At 46.6% G+C, this 19,446-nt stretch overlaps 1 protein-coding gene across 2 annotated transcripts; it reads left to right on the plus strand.

Moving 5' to 3' along the window:
- The first annotated feature begins 119 nt into the window (after positions 1-119).
- Positions 120-17,700, plus strand: HDDC2 (HD domain containing 2). Of its 2 annotated transcripts, XR_006060582.2 has the most exons (7): positions 120-231; positions 1,504-1,625; positions 3,256-3,358; positions 9,169-9,237; positions 13,254-13,392; positions 15,066-15,180; positions 17,351-17,463. XR_006060582.2 is itself a non-coding variant. In XM_004011143.6 (6 exons), exons 1-6 carry the CDS (start codon positions 145-147, stop codon positions 17,446-17,448), a joined length of 618 nt encoding a protein of 205 aa, XP_004011192.1. In that variant the 5' UTR covers positions 120-144; the 3' UTR covers positions 17,449-17,700. The 2 variants fall into 2 exon arrangements, 1 of the variants encoding a protein (XP_004011192.1); XM_004011143.6 differs by lacking the exon at positions 15,066-15,180 and having other exon boundaries at positions 17,351-17,700.
- The last annotated feature ends 1,746 nt before the right edge of the window (positions 17,701-19,446 follow it).

Here is a 19,446-nt window from a genome sequence, read left to right on the forward strand (position 1 = left end):
AATGTAGAGGGGCGCAGAGGAGAAGGGGGAGGGAGGAGCTTCAGGGGGAGGGGCATGGGCGGGGCTTCGGGGAGGAGCTTCAGGGGGAGGAGCTTCGAGCGGTGGCCCCGCGGCCGGCTAGAGCCTGTCGGGATCCGCTGCCGCATGGCTTCGGCCTCACCCGCTGCGACCATGTCGGGCCGCGGGGCCCGGAACCTGCTGCAGTTCCTGCGGCTGGTGGGGCAGCTCAAGGTGAGCGGGCGCCGGGAGGGCTGTCTGAGTTCGCGGCTGCGCGGAGAGAGGCCGGGGCCGGCCGCCGGGCAACCAGGCTTCCGGTCCCCGCCCGGCCTGAGGCCTGCCCCCTTCCTCGGTTCTCCGCGCCTCGTGGGGCCTGCAGAGGGAAGCCCTTTCAGAGGGATGCGGTCGTGCGTGAGGATCGCTGGCGGAGGAGGCAAGACGGCGTGGCGGGATTGCTGGGCCCCACCCCAGGCCGGGCAGAGTCCGAGCCGCAGTGGACCCCGATGTCCGCCTGGCGCTCGGAGGGGCCCGGCCCCGGCGGCCTTGCGAGAGATTTCTGAAGGGGAGCCGGCGCTGTGATGTGTGGATCTCCAGGCTCGAGTCTGCCCCGAGTACATAGGAGGGTCACGACCCCTGGGCTAGTGGGAAGAACAGAATCCATTGATCCTGCAGGGTTTGAGTGCCTAAAATCTTTTTTTTAAGGAAGGATTTTATGTAAGACACTGAAGTTATATCCGAGGGGATCCTCCTTCCATCACCCGCCCCCATCCTGCCCACACCCAATAATGACTTTGCGGAGTTTCTCCAAGCTCAAAGCAGATTGTTTGGTGCCACTGTTACTGTAGTTTATAAACTTTAGACGTGTCAAGTCCCAAGGAGAAAAGACAGGCCCTTAGGATCACAGGGTATGACTGGCGGTAGTGTAAAGACATTAGAAATGCCTTACTTATTATTTCTGCTTCAGAGTTTGGAGCTCTGTCACTTGTTCAAGTTCAGCGCTTTCCCTTTTATGTCTAAGGACTTGTGTATGTCTGTACATGCAAACATCAGTAACACTGTTGGACTTACAGGTTGTGTGTGTGTATAAATTACTCAGTCGTGTCTGATTCTTTGTGACCCCCTGAACTATAGTTCTCCAGGCTCCTCTGTTCATGGAATTCTCCAGGCAAGAATACTGGAGTGAGTAGCCATTCCCTTCTCCAGGGATCTTCCCAACCAGGGATTGAACCCAAGTCTTCTGCGTTGCCAACAGATGCTTTATCATCTAAGCCACCAGGGAAGCCCTTCTATGTTGTATGTCTATGGCTTATTCTTCCCTCTCTTTCTCATTCTCTGACCTCACTCGTTTATTTGATTCCAGATGTCTCTCCCTAAGTTGGTTAAACATTTTTTAATATGTACTGAAACTATGGCCCAGTGCTCTATTCCCTGGACTTCTCTTCAAAGAGCATAGCAGATAATTAAAATATGTATTCTTATAAATTTCTTTTTGTTCATTTTTATCAGAGAGTCCCACGGACTGGCTGGGTATACAGAAATGTCCAGAAGCCAGAGAGCGTATCAGATCACATGTACAGGATGGCAGTTATGGCTCTAGTGACCAAAGATGAACATCTGAACAAAGACCGGTAAGCTGTGAACTCTGGTGTCAGTAGGGTCTGCGATCCATGGGAGTGCATGACTCTTCATGTATGAGGCCTGTGTCCAATTCTTCTAGGTTAGTTTATAGTCAAGAAAAATTATTTGAGGCAAACCATACAGATTGAGGATGTGGGCAGGGGGACTGTGTGCAGCAATTGAAAACTGCACTCTGGGTTTTCTCTTGGCAAGTGAAAGAGTCTGCCTTGGTCTCAAGGAAACATAAGTGTGATTTGAGGATTTTCCAGGGCCTTGAAGGTAAGTGTTTTATGTCTCAAATTGGATCCAGACACTATGTATTTTATTTAGCCCCTTTTCTGAATAGCAACACTCTTTTGTGAAGCGACTTTTTGAAGTGGTATGTGCAGGAAAGAGCTGGAAAGAGATATCCTGTCCCCTTAAGTCAACCAACAAGTGTTTAAAATGATTTTTGAGCACAGGACAAAGTTTTCTAGCCAAACAGTAAAAGATAGTAAATAAAACCCAGATGAAGTACATAGGCCCGGAGTGGCTTCTGTACGAAGCAGAATCTGAGTTGACCTCTAAAGGGTTGATTAGGTATGGAAGTAGAAGACACAGCACAGAAAGAGCAGGGCATGGAGACCAAATCTCTGATGACAAGCAAGTAAAGGTATGTTCTAGAAATGATAAATCAGCCCACCCAAGTGAAGCAGAGGTTCATCTGGGAGGCTCAGGAGCCCTGTTACTCTGTAGATGGGGTAGAACTTAAGGAGATTTTTGGCACGTGGTACAAGATGAACATGGTGCCGAATGGAGATGAACCTTCGCATAGTCTGCAATTTGAGCTAGATGAGAAAGCAGCTGCAGGCAGGGACACCTGCGAGTTCTTGTTCTGCCTTGTTGATGCTGGGAATATAAAGCAGACTGGCCCTCTGGGGCATTTATCTCATGAGCTGCCTTTGTTATTTTGATGACGATTATCCTGATCAGCAGTCATTACCACTAACAATTCCCAATCGTTACCGCTAATAATTATAGTCATTTGTTGAATGATCAACATGTTCCAGGAACATAAAGTATCAAATTTAATTTTCATACCAAACTTAGGAAGCATTAGTACCCCTTTCTTACGGATAATAAAATGAAGGCTGCAGAACTTAGCATTAAAGAAATTAAGTGACTTGGCAAAGGGCACACAGCTAATAGATGTTAATTGCTGGATTCAAACTCAGATCTGTCCAGCTCTACCTATTTCTCTATAAAGGGCTTCATTTTGACATCTAACTAGTACATTTGGAAAATTATTTTTTTTAAGTGTTAAATCGGTAAATAAATGCTATAACCAGATCACCTTCTTCTGGCTTTTTAAACTAAAGTTATCAACCTTTTAAAGTGATATTTGAGAGACCAGCTTTTTTTTTTTTTTTTTAATTCATGCTAACAACTTCCCTTGCATTCTTATGTATTTGTATTGAATATTAACTAGCAGTTTTGATTCAGATCTGTTGCAGGCTGGTAGAATATAATTACCTTTAGAAAATACTGCATTAAAATCCTCTGTGAAACTAGGGAAAAAAACTATATTATGTAACTTAAAGTAGTATAGAGAAGGAGTCTGTAGTGAGTATAATTCTGTGTAATTATTTCTTGCCTGGTCAGATGTGTACGCCTAGCCCTGGTTCATGATATGGCAGAATGCATCGTTGGGGACATAGCACCAGCAGATAACGTCCCCAAAGAAGAAAAACATAGGCGAGAAGAGGTCGGTGTTGACTGTTGACTCCACAAAAGAAAAACCCATTGCTGAAACAAAGGAAAACCAGAAAAACCCATTGCTGAAATGCAGCTAAGTTCACCAACCCTAAGAGAGAGTACCTCCTTGATAGAGTCTTAGTATGTTGGGAAGGAAGATCAAGGGAGGGTATTTATAGAGTTGTAGGGCCTGGGCCTGAGGATGTTTGGATGGATCTTACAAGAGCAGCTACTGTCTTACAAGATGAGATTGCCCAAAGTTTAAACATGAAAGCTTTGGGTTGGTAGGGCTGGTGAGGCAAGGTCTTAGCAAGGGTCTTGAAGAGCAAGCTGATAGTGCTTACTCTACTTTGGATTGGTTTACAGTCTTACCGTCCAGAAGTAAGGATTTCGTGGAATAAGCAGTGAATTGGTTTTTGCTTGTTCTAAGCCTTAACACAGGGACAGGATGTTGTGTTGGTTTCATTTTGCACGGAGAGGCAGAAAGGGGATCTGAGCACAGGATACATGGTATGGCTTTCATTCGAACCATGGAGATAGCTGGAACTTGAAGGCATTCTCCATGCCAGTTAAGCTCTTTGGAGAGAACTTCTATAAAACCCAGGAATAATCATTATTATAATTAGTGTTTAGTAAGACAAGCCTGGTGGGCTGCAGTCCATGGGTTTACAAAAGAGTCAGACACAAGTTACTGGCTAAACAACAACAATAACAACAAATTTTAAATTAGTCCTTTAATTTAGTGGTTAAATTTTAAAATTTGTATTAGTAGGAAATGACATCAATTAAACAGGGTCTGCTGATTTGGAGTCTTAAAACCAGAGCCCAGGGGCAAACAAAAAGATGTATTTGAAGCAGAGACTGGAAAATTCAGGAAGCGTGTTTTTTTTTTTTTTTGGCTGAATGGACGGTTCCCAATTCAGGGATTGTTGCAAGCTGCTTCTCTTGTAGGCCAGAGGGATTGATCCTAAATGTCTTTAAGTCAACAGCCTTCATCAAGATGGTTTAACAGGGAAGGTGGGCTTCAGTAGCTGTTCTTGGGGAAAGGGTGGCCAGAGCTCAGAAGCCAACAGCATTTATTCCCCTTTTGAGGCAAGAAGGTCCCCAGGGAATCTCAATTCAGGAGTTCCAACACACCATAAATTATGGGAACAAGGGAGATATGGAATGTGGTCATCCTATGAATACAGGTCCAGAACACATGAGCATCAGGACAGTTGGTGAAAAGGGAGGAGCTAAGGAAACATTTCTCTGTAGGAGTCTAGACTGTAGTGAATAAAGAATTCCTGGGTTGATCGGTTGATATAAAAACCAGTTCGTTCACGATACTGAGTTGCAGGGACTCTCCCAGTAGCTCAGTGGTTAAGACTCCACACTCCCAAAGCAGGAAGCCCGAGTTCGATCCCTGGTCATGGAACTAGATCCCGTGTACTGCAACGAAGTTCCCATGTGCCGCGACTAAGACCGGGTGCAGCCAAATAAATTTAAAAAAAAAATGATACTGAGTTGCAGAAAGGAATTAGCCCCAAACCGTAGGATGCTGGGTGTTGACATGTGCATAGAGGAAAAGATCCCTTGGTTATATACCACGTGTCAGGATGTATGGTAGTTTCATACAAGGGTGAATTTAGACATTGTGGAGGAGAAATCACAGGCTGAAGAACCATAAGGTGATCAGAAGCCTTAAAGTGACCAGAGGAAGAAGACCCTTTCCATGTGGGCACCCAAGCAATGTGAGGTACACTCCACCGAGGAATGAATCAGAACCTTCTGAAGAAAGAACAGTTCAGCAGGCGGGACGACAGATTAAACCTACCTCTGTCCTGACGGAAGCTGAGTCCTGGCTAGTGGCGCCCCCTAGAGGGGCATTGAGGGGACTTGCCGCTCAGGGAGTACTGGATGCCACATCTGGGCAGTGATGAAAAGCCCTCCCGGCCTCATTGAACCTCCTGGCTGCTGCCCACCCCATCTGGTTCACAGGAGAATAAATATCATCATCAGAAAGGACAGGCAAACATCTTTAAGCACCGCACGTTCTTGGGCAAGAAACCAAAGGCTTGGAAGCACTGGTCCTTCATTGCCTCTTCCTCCACTCATTAGGATTTGTGAACAGACCAAGATGTGGGAGGTAAACAGCTCCTTATGCAGATGGTGTTTAGGGATGAGGTTCGGATGTCTGAACCATGCCTTAAGATAATTAACTGAGGGTTTCTTGGCTCCTTGAGGTGAAACATACATACTGGGCCAGGAAGTGTCATTTTCCCAGAGGCTAGTCCACTGCATCTAGAGGGCTTTAAACCCAAGTAAGTGGGAGGGAAAATATTTGATAACCCTGGAAGGCTGATTGTCCCAGAGGAAAGTAGGTACTAAGATGAAAGGGAGAATGAGGGTGTAGAAGAGAAAATTTAGAGGGTGGGGGCAAAAGCAATGCTTGTAGGCTGACTCCCCTCCTAAACAGAATAAAACAAACTTTATGTTATAAACCGAGATGGTAAATGATGCCTTGTAGGAATCATGGATGTGAGAGTTGAACTATAAAGAAAGCTGAGTGCCGAAGAATTGATGCTTTTGAACTGTGGTATTGGAGAAGACTCTTGAGAGTCCCTTGGACTGCAAAGAAATCCAGCCAGTCCATCCTAAAGGAGATCAGTCCTGAGTGTTCATTGGAAGGACTGATGCTGAAACTGAAACTCCAATACTTTGGCCACCAGATGTGAAGAACTAACTCATTTGAAAAGACCCTGATGCTGGGAAAGATTGAAGGCAGGAAGGGAAGGGGACAACAGAGGATGAGATGGTTGGATGGCATCACCAACCCAATGGACATGAGTTTGAGTAAACTCTGGGAGCTGGTGATGGACAGGGAGGCCTGGCGTGCTGCAGTCCATGGGGGTCACAAAGAGTCAGACACGACTGAATGACTGAACTGAACTGAACTGAAGGGATCATTAAGAACTAGTGGAATGGAGCTTGAGGCTGGAATACAGCAATAATAGGTTATTATATTCTTCTGCGAAGGGAAAACTTACTAAAAGGACAGAGTCATGATACATATATATACACACATACCTGACAGTTAAAGTTGCTGGAGAACTAGAGGTTAAAAGGGGAAGAACCATTTATTATGGGAGTGAACGTGGCAAGATAAAGAAAGTGAAACATGTAGTGAATATTTTATAGAGTCCTTGCCCTGTTCCAGATAATAAGTACTTTCTATATAGTGACTATTTCATCCTCACAGCAAACCCCTTCAGGTAAGTACCCCTATCAACCTCATTTTATAGATGAGAAACCAGAAAGACAGATGTATCTTGCTCAGGATTCCACAGCTAGTAAATGGCAAGCTGGGTTCCAAACCGCGGCTCAGTCTATAGTTTGCCATTAGCTTTGGCGCTGTGCAGCGTCACCAGTGACGTGTGAGTGATGAATACTGCTTTCTGGGTGCTTCACGTTTCACTCAGCTCAGAACTTCAGGCAAATTCTTGACATGCTTCGCTAACAGGAAGAAGCTAGGGAAATTATCACTCCAAATCTATGTGTGAATAAGGCAAAATTCAGTTTAGAAGTGGGAGTAGCAGGGTTCACAATCAAGAAGGGAAAGTCTGGTGTCATCAGACCCTTGTCCTGGACTTCAGTGAAGTCAGTTTCAGAGGATCATTTAAAAAGGGCCTGATTCTGTGGCATAGGCTGCCAAACAAGGAATAACAGCTAAGAGGTCTCAAATGCAGTCCTGATTGTCTAATAACAAATGGTGTCAACGAGTTGAGATCCAGAAAAATCATTGCTCAGCTTCAGGAAGAGAGCAAAACATATTTGTTTGTTATGTTTTGTTTTTTAAAGGACATTGTGATTTTAGTCAACAGGAAGCTTGTTAATAAGTCATATGTGATTTCCAAAAAGCTGACTCAGTCTTGAGCTGCATTTATAGAAATAGAGCATTTACCATGATGGACACTTTGGTTCCATTGTGTTTTGACTGGGTCAGACCACCCATCAATCACTATATTCAGTGCTGGGTACATCACTTTAAAGGGAATAAAATAATTCCTTGTCAGAGCAGGACTTTTAAGTTTATATTCGAAGAGTTTAGATTTTGATATCTCTGTACATATATATTATACAGTTCATTCCTTTCAAACAAAAGCAATGGGCAAATGCCTCTATTATAGTGGAGAGAAAAGTGATCTATTTGTAGAGACATTTTCAATTTTTGAACATGCAGTTTTTCCTCCCCACTATAACTAGTTATACATAAAGTATTCATTTTTACTTTTATTGCTTTTTACCGTTTCACCATTTGATTTTGGTACGACCTTGCCCCTTTTATATAAGCACTTTGCCAAAAGTGGTTTTTAAAACAGTATTCCTTTCAGGGAGCCTAAGATCTGGCCAAATGAACTGGAGCTGATTAAGAGGTGGAGGATAATGATAGAAAGTGAGGGAAGGAGTTGCAAAGCCATTTGAGAGTAGGTTGCAGACCTCATGCCCCCCAAATGGGATACTTGAGGATTTTGGAGCAACATAGAAATGAAGGAAGAGATGGAATAAGAGGGGCTCTTGGGACTTTGGAGATGAGAAATATGTGCTGAGCACCCTCCGTGCTCTCCCTCTCATTTCAGCCTTTCTGTGCGTTTTGGCTCTCTGAACTCTACTCTGGGGCTCTTCTCGATCTCACCATGCAGCTGGTCGCCGAGTGGCTGGGTAGAGTTACATGGCCATCCCTTGGACCAGTCCCTGGCCACAGAGATTCTCGTCTGCTGGGTTACCGCCCACCTGATTGACGTGTTTTTGTGAAGTAGGAAGGCAGGAGGGGTATGGTTAGGCACAGTGGAAGAACTTGCAGGGACAATTTTCAGCTTGATATGAGACACTGGTACTTCCTGCTAATGCTGCCTAAAGTCCACTTGAGCAGCCTCTTGGGGTGCTAGGTTCCCAGCATGAGGCATGTGTGTGGGGGAGGATACAAGTCCCCAGAGATGCTGCTGAGGGGATTGGTGCACGTGGATGGTTTAGCTCACTACCCTTAAATACCTCTTTTCAGCCTGTGAGTCTGTGAGCTTAACAAAATGCTGTCTTGTAATTTCCTTTATGTTAGTGAATAGGTGCCCATTTGTGTAGTGCTTTACATTTTGCAAATAAAAATATTAACAATAGAAAGTGAACATAATGGTGTACCAAAACTTTATTTGCGCTTCGTAATTCACTGACACTTTGCTGTTTTCCCCACAGTCAGATTTGTTTTGAACTGTACTACTTACTGTTGAGGGGCTCCCCAGTGGCTCAGCAGTAAAGAGTACAGGAGACGCAGGAGACGAGGGTTTGATCCCTGAGTTGGGAAGATCCTCCAGAGGAGGGTATGGCATCCCACTCCAGTATTCTTGATTAGAGAATCCCGTGGACAGGGGAGCCTGGTGGGCTACAGTCCATGGGGTCACAGAGTCTAGTACAGCTGAAGCTACTGAGCACGCATGCACTTGTGGTTGAAATTCACATGCATTTGGGGACTCTCATCCTCAAGATATAAAACCTTTGGCCTCACTTCTGTTATTTCTGTAATCGTCTCATACCCTCCTCATTGTCCTTGATTGTGTCCAGTGTGCTGCAAGCCACAACATAAGTGCTCCTGAATAAATACATATAAAAAGGACACTTATTTATTTAATGTACACAATTGCCCTCCTTGTTAGCCTAAATCTTCTCCAATATTCTGCTGCCCCTTTGGGAGTTATTTGGAAAAGCGTGAGTCCATTATTTGGCATTTGTAGATGAGTTGTTGACTAACAAATGTGAACATGATTAAAATATGGTTTGATCTTTCAGGAAGCAATGAAGCAGCTAACCCAGCTCCTCCCAGGGGATCTCCAGAAGGAGCTCTATGAACTTTGGGAAGTAAGTATATGCACTGGGTTGCTTTTTATTATAACTGAATTTATATGGCCCGTCAGTGTCTTAGTTGCCTTAGACTATCTTAACGTGCCGTGTCTAACTTACCTGCTTCCTGGGTTGTCTGATTCTCATCTCCCAGCTGCTGTAGGTGTCTGTCAGGGCTAATAGAAATGTTTCTTCCTTCCACGTTCTGCATTTCCCTTCTCACCATAATGCCTGGTGCAAATACTGACTCAGAGCCCCTGGATTTCCTGATGCATTGCGCTCATCCTCCACCGTGCCAGCCTCACACCCACCCATCTCTGGTCCTTGAGAGAAACGTGGGCTTTGGGGTCATTCAGAACTGGGTTCCCAACGCACTGCTTCCTGGCTCAGTGGCCTTGGGCTCATTCGCCTCCCTGAGTCAGCTGTGCATCTGTGAAACCGGTAAGGGTTGTCCGGATTGCGTGAGGTCAAGGGCAGATGCGCCGTGGGGCCCAGCCTCAGTGCCTCCCTGCTGCTGCTGATAGCAGGCAGCTCCAGGGAAGGGGCTTGCCTAGTGCTCCTGTTGTCCCCCTCCTAGAACTGACTTCCACCTTGAAGGGAAAATAACCCATCCCCACCTCTGGCAGTTTCTCACTTCCCTCCAACCTCTTCCCCCGCCTTCCTTGCTTGAGCCCCTAGCCCCTCCTTACTCTGGGGTAGCCCTGCCTCTTCGTTCTGGAGGCTGGAAGTCCAAGTCATGATGTGGGCAGGGCCTTGTTCCTTGAGGGCTCTAGAGGAAGATTCCCTGCTTGCCTCTCCCTGGCTTCTGGTGATGCCTCCTCTAGCTTTGGCAGCCTTGCCTCTGAACTCGTGGCTCCAGGCTCTGCCTCCATAGTCAGATGTTTTCCTCCTGTCTGTGCATGCGTACTAAGTCGCTTCAGTCAAGTCCGACTCTTTGCGACCCTGTGTACTGTAGCCCGCCAGGCTCCTCTGTCCGTGGGAATTCTCCAGGTTTGAATAGGAGTGGGTGGCCCGACCCAGGGATCAAACCTGCATTGCGTGCATTACAGCTGGATTCTTTACCACTGAGACCCCAGGGAAGCTGCCTGTGCCACCTCTGCAGCCCCACCCCCGCCCTGTGTCTGTATCTGGGCCCAATTCCCTCTTGTAAGAATGCTGGTTATTAGATTAAGATCCGTCCTAGTCCGCTGTGACTCTTTCTTAATTTGATTACATCTGCAAAGACTGTTTCCAAATAAGATCACATTCATAGATTACAAGTAGATTTGAACTTTGTGGAAACACTATAAACAGAGAACAGCTCTTTATTACACATTTTAAAAATCATGTTCAATATTAACATGTTGGCTTTGGTATGAGATTTCCAGGGTTCGAATTAGTGGCTCCTCTGTTTACTAGCTGTGTGATCTTGGGCAATGTAGGGTACCTCTCTGTATGTCAATTTCCTCATCTACAGAATGGCACTAATAATAGTATACCCGTATTCCAGGGTTGTGTGGCAGTCAAATTAAATAGTATGTTAAGCAGTTGGAAAGCTTCCCTGGTGGCTCAGTGGTAAAGAATCCATCTGCCAATGCAGGAGACACCGGTTCCATCTCTGGGTCAGGAAGATGGCCTGGAGAAGGAATTGACAACCCACTCCCGTATTCTTGCCTGAGAAATCTCATGGACAGAGGAGTCTGGCAGGCTGCAGTCCATGGGGTTGCGAAAGAGTCAGACACGACTTAGCAACCAAACAGTGACGACAGCGCCGTTAGAATATTGCCTGACGTACATAGTATGCTCTGTTTTTACTGTCTCCAGTCCCTGTGGTCTGATTTTGATTTCAGAAAATAGGGTCATTCTGAACCCAGGGAACTTCAGATAGTACTAGTTACATAGAAAATGGCAGTTGAATTGATTTTTGAAATGTAAATCACTGCTGTTCACCACTAACAACAGCTTTCGGCCCAAAGGGTCATGTCTAGTTAAAGCAGTTATAATTTATTGTCTGCCATAGAAGCGTGAAATCACATTTCAGTAAGTCAAGAGAAAGCATTTTCACATTTTCCTTGAAGTATCACAGAAAGATGTCTGCTCTACCACCTGAGTTTTGCTTTAAAGAAAGAGCCCTTCGAATCCCAGCGCAAAGCAGGAGCCACTCCCTGCCACATGCCCAATGCCTGGCACACACACCTGCCTTTGAATTGTTTCCCAGCCTGCAGCTGAAGATCCAGCTGGGTTAAAAAGTACTCCTTCAAAAGGTCCCTGGAGAAGGCAATGGCAACCCACTCCAGTATTCTTGCCTGGAGAATCCCATGGACAGAGGAGCCTGGCGGGCTACTGTCCACGGGGTTGCACAGAGTCGGACACGACTGAGCGTGCAAGCACTTCAGGAGGTCCCCCTGTGCTGTCCTCTGAAGTAAAAGGGTAGCATTTCGGGGGGGAGTTTGATGTGCAGCAATATGAGGGCCCTGGGTCCCAGAGGGGGAGTCACTAAGATGGGAGAGCGTGACATGCAGAATGTTAACCTTATGTCTGCACTGTGATCAGGGCCGGTCTTTCTCCAAGGGAGACAGGATATCTTTGACCTTCTTCGCCTGTTCTCTCTCTCTTCCCTTTGGTCCTCCATGTTGAGGACCTAGAACATGTATATCTTTCCTGCTTGAAACCCTTATCCTTCTGTTGCTCTGCAAACACCCACCGGAGCTGCATCTAATAAAAACCAAGAAACCATCAGTGATTCACAACACATCACCCTGGGGAGAGAAAGCACGGCAGAGTCAGTATCCAGGGTGGGATTACAGTCGAGAACCTGACACAGAAATCAGCTGGGAACACCTCGGTCTTCATAGAAGGATGCTTCTCCGCGGCCTTAACTGGGACGTGGGGCTGTGTGACGGGCGTGCTCTAAGACGCCAACTGCCTGCGGCTTCTTGCTGCAGGTCTGCACTGAGGAGGGAGGGACCAGTGGGGCGAGGAACAGTAAATAAGCTGCCTCCCGCCTGGTGCCTTCACCGCCTGCCTGCCGCCAACACGCGCACAGACAGCCGGCAGGAAGAGTTCTCAGACCCTGGCTGTGTCCTCAAGAGTCATAACCCAGAGGGATGTGATTAGCTCCTCTCTATTCTGAAAGCAAGGACAGAGCTTCCCAGAGTAGAGTGGAAACCAAACGAAAGGAGAAAGCCAGAAACTCACTTCAAACAGGAAAGGAGACCTGACATTAGATGGAGAGGGAGCTCACTGGGGAAGCATAGAATGAAATGTTGGTTGCTGTTGCTTAGTTGCTCAGTTGTGTCTGACTCTTGCAGCCCCATGGACTGTAGCCCGCCAGGCTCCCCCGTCCATGGGATTCTCCAGGCAGGAATACTGCCGTGGATGGCCGTGTCCTCCTGCAGAGGATTTTCCCAACCCAAGGATCGAACCCACATCTCCACGTTTCCTGCGTAGCAGACAGATTCTTTACCACCTAGCCATTGGGGAAGCCTCAAGATGAAATATTAACTTGAAATTAATACTCAGAATCTGGATTAAAGAATAATGGTCTTGAAGACAAGTTACTAAACAGGAAGGAAAATGTTTGGAAGTGCCCATGTGAACACATCAGACTTGGCAGGCATAGGGTAGACTAGATGGAACTGGGAGCGCCCACATGGAACATGGGTGTTAAGCTGTGGAACTGCGTGTGAGTAGTCTCTGTGACGGCTTTGTATACAGTGGAGAAGTACGGCCGGTGGAGAATGTGCTTTTAGCTGTAACTGATTTCAGGGACCAGGTTCTCCTGGCATAACCTATCATGTGGGCTTCCCAGGTGGCCCTGGTGGTAGAGAACCTGCCTGCCAGTGCAGAAGGCGTAGGAGAGGCGGGTTCAACCCCTGGGCCAGGAAGATCCCCTGGAAGAGGAAATGACAACCCACTCCAGTATTCTTGCCTGGGGAACCCCATGGACAGAGGAGCCTGGTGGGCTACAGTCCATAGAGTCAGACACGACTGAAGCGACTTAGCACCCACACATGCAGCCCTAGTCATGCTGCTTTAATTGTCCCTTTCCTTAGGAATATGAGACCCAGTCTAGTGCAGAAGCTAAATTTGTGAAGCAGCTGGACCAGTGTGAGATGATTCTTCAGGCATCTGAATATGAAGACCTTGAGAACAAGCCTGGGAGGCTGCAGGACTTCTACGACTCCACAGCAGGTACGCAGGGCTGGTTTCAATAAGCACCGCTTCAGGTTGGCTTAACTTGCTCCTGGTGTAATGACTGATACTACCTTAGGGAAGTCCCTGGTTGTTCAGCCCTCCTCTGACCCTTTCATATGGAGCATCTGAGAAGAAAAAGGTGGGATTCATGGTGTGAGGCTGCCTAATGCAAGAGAGCCTTGCCGCCCTGCAGTCTGAGCTCCAGATTCACACCACACATACTGGCTGTGTGCTCCTGGGCGGTCTCCTGACCTCTCTGTGTCCTCCCTAAAAAATGGAAATCATAGTACCCTACCTGATCCATAGGTTGGTTTTGAGATTTAAGAGAGATGATGAACGTCAAAGTGCATTCTGTCAGTGCTTAATAGGTGGAAGGTCATGTAAGGTAGAGGCAGAGAGAGAGATAAAAGAGGAAGCTCCAGGCAGCGAAGTCGTCATTGTTGCTGTAGCCCTTCAGAGCGCAGGCCTGAAGCTGCTTTTGTTTAAATCTTGGTTCTGCCACAGTCACCTTAGGTAACCTCCAGTAGATTACTTCACCTAGTTCTGGGTCTTCGTTTCCTTATTCTTGGGGCGTCCTGTGTAGCTCAGGTGGTAAAAGCCTCTGCCTGCAGTGTGGGAGACCTGGATTCAGTTCCTGGGTCAGGAAGATCCCCTGGAGAAGGAAGTGGCAACCCACTCCGGTATTCTTGCTGGGGGAATCCCATGGACAGAGGAGCCTGGCACGCTACAGTTCATGGGATCGCCAGAGTCGGACACAACTTAGCACTATCTTTTCTTCTTTCTGCCTCATTTTTAAATTGAGAATGATTATAGAGTCTACTTTATAGGGTTGTTTGAGGATATATTGTGACGTGTTTAGAAGACTGCCTGGCAGTAAGCCTTGGCTCTCTTCGTTTTGGCACAGCTTCTGCAGTGAGGAGCCAGGGGCACTGACCACGGGTCTCCTGTTGCTCCCTGGAGCAGAGCTCCAGCTCTTTTCCCTCAGAGTTCCCCAGGCTCAGCTGAGCCTCCATCTCTCCTGAGAGAACTGTTAGAGATGGCCTTGCTGTGACCTCTCCCGACCCTTTAGTGGCCTCATCAAGTTGAGGAAAGTCCCAGCTCCAAAATAAGCTCCCAGATCTGATTTGCATTATAATGGGGTTGATTTGATTTGCCTACTGTCTTGGCTCACTTACCTCTGCCCTAGGCAAGGCCCTCATTGATTCTGTATGGCTGGCGGTTATAACCACCTAATTTAATCTCCCAGGCTCAGGAGTTCACCTTGCACATCTCAGTGCTTTTCTCCTTTGTAGATCTAGGTATCATCGCATCTTTGTTTGGCAGCTTTCCTCTTCCTTAAAATAAAATCTTGATATTTATTGCACTTGCTGGGTGGCACAGTGGTTTATAAAGAATCCGCCTGCCAGTACAGGAGACGCAAGAGACATGGGTTCTATCCCTGGGTTGGGTAGATCCCCTGGAGTTAGGGAATGGCAACCCACTCCAGTATTCTTGCCTGGAAAATTCCATAAACTGAGAAGCCTGGTGGGCTACAGTCCATGGGGCCACAAAGAGTCGGATACAACTGAGCAGCTGAGCACAAACAGCTCTGTAGTCTAAGGCTGTTCAGCTCTCTGGTTTCCTTTCTCAATCCTCCCTGTCACGACTAAGTGTTCCTTTTTTTTGCTCAGTCTCCGCGTGGTCCAGAGCATGCCACCGTGATGTCACAGTCTGACTTGCATTCTCCATTATGATGTTCCTAGTTGGGTTTCTTGCCAAATCCCCATCTACTCACCCCACCCTATGGTAAGCCGTTGAGGGCCATGACCAGCTTTGTCTCCTCTGTCCTTGAGGTAAATGATGCTCAGAATGTTTGACTTCAGTTAAATAGAATTCTATTTAACTCCTGGAAACCAGGAGTCGGTCAACTATAACCCATGGGCCAAACTGGCCTGCTGGTTGTGTAAATAAGGTTTTATTGAAACAGCCACACTCTTTATGTATTGTTTATACTGCTTTTGTGCTACAGCTGCAGAGTTGAGTAGTTGGCCACAAAGGCCAAATTGTTCACAAAGCCCGTAATATTTACTACCTGACTCTTCACAAAAAAGGTTTGCCAACCATGTTAGAAGCAATGATCGGGTTCCCAGATAGCATCTTTTTCACAATAAGGTCATAATCATGTTTGTGTTGTGCTTTACACTGTTATCCTCGGATACATTCACAATGAAAAAAATAGAAAATGAAACATGAGAATACTGATAGAATCCAAAAATACGGGAGCTGGAAGGATCATCTAGCTTAAGCTCGCCGTGTTACCAAGGAAGAAACTTGAGCCTGGAAAGTGGGTGATGAGCCCACAGCCGAATTTGAGATTAAAACTCACTGTACTTTCTCCTCTGGTGTACTACTTCTAGTGAACAGTTAAATGTAAAACATGTAGCCAATGTAAGAAATGATATCTCACCATTTTGCCTGCCCTCGTTTGAACAGGGTGGTCATGATAGAAAACATAAGAAGAGGTCAGATTCTGGATATATTTTGAGCATAGAGTCAACAAGATTTGTATGTGGCGGTGTTTGTGAGAGGAACCTGAGGGTTTTGGACTTTCCACTAGATTGGGCTTCCCTGGTGTCTTAGTCGGTAAAGAATCCACCTGCAGTGCAGGAGACCTGATTTCCATCCTGGGTTGGGAAGGTCTCCTGCAGGAGGGCACGGCAGTCCACTCCAACATTCTTGCCTGGAGAATTCCATGGACAGAGGAGCCTGGCAGGATACAGTCCATTGTGTCACAAAGAGTTGGACGTGACTGAGTGACTCGGCACACACACACTAGATGGGAAAAATGGGAAAAAATCAGGGGTCCCAGAGCCAAGGGGAGAAAGTTTCAAGAGGGCAGGAGTAGCCGTCAGATTGAGCAGCGTGGTGCTGATCGGCGCCCTTGGTAAGAGCGGTTTTGGTGGAATGATGGTAAGTCTGACGGCCAGCCTTTACACAGTCGGGCAGAGGGTGACCTGGAAACAACACGGATCGTGGAGGACAGGTCCCGGCTCGGTGCTAAGAGCTGCGTAAGACAGAAAACAGCCAGCACTGGGGGAGCTACAGGGAAAGCTGCACCGCAGGACCAGCCAGGTGTCAGGTAGGGCAAGAAAGTGAAGGGTTGGTACATAGGGAATAAATGGGATAGAGTTCACTGTGGAAAGAACAGTAAGCAGCAAAGGGCACTGGCAAGAGAAGACCGTCAGGGAAGAGACGGTGGGCTTAACACCGCCCCTGCCAGCCTCTGTCCACCTAAAATAGCTCAGAGCCTGGTTACTGCCCAGGGCAGAAGTCCAGGGAAAGCCGAGGGGCCGGGAAGACGGGACAGAGCGGCTGGTTTCAGGGTAAATGTTTGCATTCTTGTTTGCAAGCGAGGGAACAGCCTGGACCCACTGGTCTTCCTGCTAATCTTTGCATATGTAGGTGCTTGAAAGTGAAAGTGTTACTCAGTCTTGTCTGGTTCTTTGTGGCCCCTTGGACTGCAGCCCGCCAGGCTCCTCTGTCCATGGGATTCTCCAGGCAAGAACACTGAAGTGGGTTGCCATTTCCTTCTCCAATGTAGGTGCTTGGTCTTCACAGTTGCAGATTCAGAATGGCCAGAGGCTGTTCTCAGATGTTCCAGAGAGGGCCCCAACCTCCCCGAGTTTCCCTGGAGTTCCCAGTAAAGGTTGCTTGTTGCAGTTTTCCCCAGCTCTGCCTGAGCTGCAGTTCTTTTCCTAACTCTCATCTTTACTCTCCGTTGCATCTGGGGTGATGAAAAGTAAGTTCTGAGTGGTTGCCTTAAGCACCTCTCCAGGACCTGGGATTGTATCATCTGTGTTGGAGTGAAGTGTGGGTCAGATCACAGAACCGAGCCCCTGGCAAGCCCTAGGATCCAGCTGGAGAAATTGATATATTCTCTTGTCATTATTTCTTCCCCCGTCTTCTTGCCTTGCAGGAAAATTCAGTCACCCTGAGATAGTCCAGCTTGTTTCTGAACTCGAGGCAGAAAGAAACGCGAACATAGCCGGCGTCGCCAGTGAGCCACGCTCCTGAGATGCCCCCTACGTTGCTGCACTCCTGTAAGAAGCATTTCAGTTTTCTGTCTCGTGGTATTGTGTTTTGCCACTGTTGGTCTGTTGATTTTCCCAGATGTGTTTATTTTAAATTGCCTGGACTGCAGCAAGAAACATGATACAGTTTGGATAATAAAAGAAGCTACAGAATGTGGTCACGAAAATGTCATGGATGGAGACTTGGAGGCTGAGAGGGAGGGATTTGAACTAAATAAAATTTTAAAGTCTTAAACTTTGGAATATTTATTGTTGATTCTAAATCATCGTATTCTGAGTTCATAACCTACATCCCTGAAGGCCAGATTCATTGAACAATAGAAAATTTAATTATGATTGCTTTTAAGAAGATTCTTTGGCTGGCTTAGTGATAAGGATCTAGGGAGAACAAATTATTATAATGCATTCTCCCATCAGTTGAAATGCTGCTTTATTCAAGTTCTGCAGCCTGATCTTTAATTCACTATGACCTGCTTTAGGCCCCTGATCACAGACTTGAAAACCTGGTCATGGTTCCCTCCCTGCAATCCTTTTTGTCATCTGGGGATAGAAATCTGGGCATGCAATTTCAAGTGTAATTTGTCTGCCTCTGCTTTTCCCCTGGCTGGTTTATATTTTTCAGGCCTTGATTATATTTATTAGCAGACAAGAAATACATAATAAGTTATTACTGGGTCATTGAACCTTATGGAGCAATCACGTCAGACCTGGCTTCTTCCCTTCATTTCCCTTTCACAGGGTAAGTAATTTCCTTGCTTGCCTTTCAGTGATGCACAGCCACTGAATGGTTTGAGAAAGGATGGCTGTCCGTGTAGGCCAGCTCAAGAGTTTGGTGGAAGCATGATGCCTATCCCTTTAATTCAGATGTCAGTTTCCATTTGAAGAAGGCCTAAAAAGGCTGGCATGGTGAGAATTCTAGGCAGCGTCTCTTTGGAAACACTTTGCAGTATCCATGGATACCCAGTCTGCCGGAAGCAAGGTGCCGTGATCTCTTCAGAGACGACACACACGTGTACATAGAGCCGATCGGCACTGCAAAGAGCCATGTTGCTCTGCACTGAAATGCTGTTACATCACAGCCACACTATGTAAAAACCAGTAAATGGTTGGAAGTCAACAAAGTCTGGTTAGTACTGGAGATACAATTAGCAAGAAAACAGAACCATATCAGTATTTTGGAGTTTTTTTTCTTTTCCTCCTGGCATGAAATCATACACACAAAATAACCCCAGATAAAGTTCAGACATTTAGAACCGGAAAATGTTCCTTGACCCTGGAGTTTTATTGGGATGTTTGCCTGCTGTAATTTTCATAAATCCACACAGAGACTTTGGAAGTTTTTCCTGGGTCAGACTTAATACTAGTCACGATCATCTCAGTTTTTCATTTACCTGCCACGTGAGGGTTCACATTTACTCCTAAATCTTGCTTACTGGAATAATATATTTAAACACCGGGTTTGAAACAGTTGCTTTCCATGTCACATTATCACCATCTCCCTGTTACCAAATCCAGGCTCCCTCTGCTTGTCAAAGATCGGCCAATACATCTGAGAAAAGGTGTTAAGGCAGACAACTTTTTTCGGAAAGCTGGCTGACCAAGAAGATGGCAAGATAGCACCTCAAAATAACCATCTTCCCAGGGCCTAGTTGCCAGGTTCTTCAATGGATCAGAGACTGAGGGAGGTGAGGAAACAAGTGAAAAGACTATTCAGTCCTTGCAAACGGCAAGCCTCAGGCAGGGGGATGGATATATTCGTTTCACTTCCTTACTGTCCTTCACAGGTAGGTGGGCTCAGGTCATCTCCCCGAGGCAGGCAATTGTGTCTGCCTATAATAACGGTGGCAAAGTGTTAGTCGCTCAGTCTTGTCCAACTCATTGCAGCCCTGGATTGCAAACCTGCCAGGCCCCTCTGTCCATGGAATTCTCCAGGCAAGAATACTGGAGTGGCTTGCCATGCCTTTCTCCAGGTGATCTTCCC

Source organism: Ovis aries, chromosome 8 (genome assembly GCF_016772045.2).
Source record: "Ovis aries strain OAR_USU_Benz2616 breed Rambouillet chromosome 8, ARS-UI_Ramb_v3.0, whole genome shotgun sequence".
Taxonomy (NCBI): domain Eukaryota; kingdom Metazoa; phylum Chordata; class Mammalia; order Artiodactyla; family Bovidae; genus Ovis; species Ovis aries.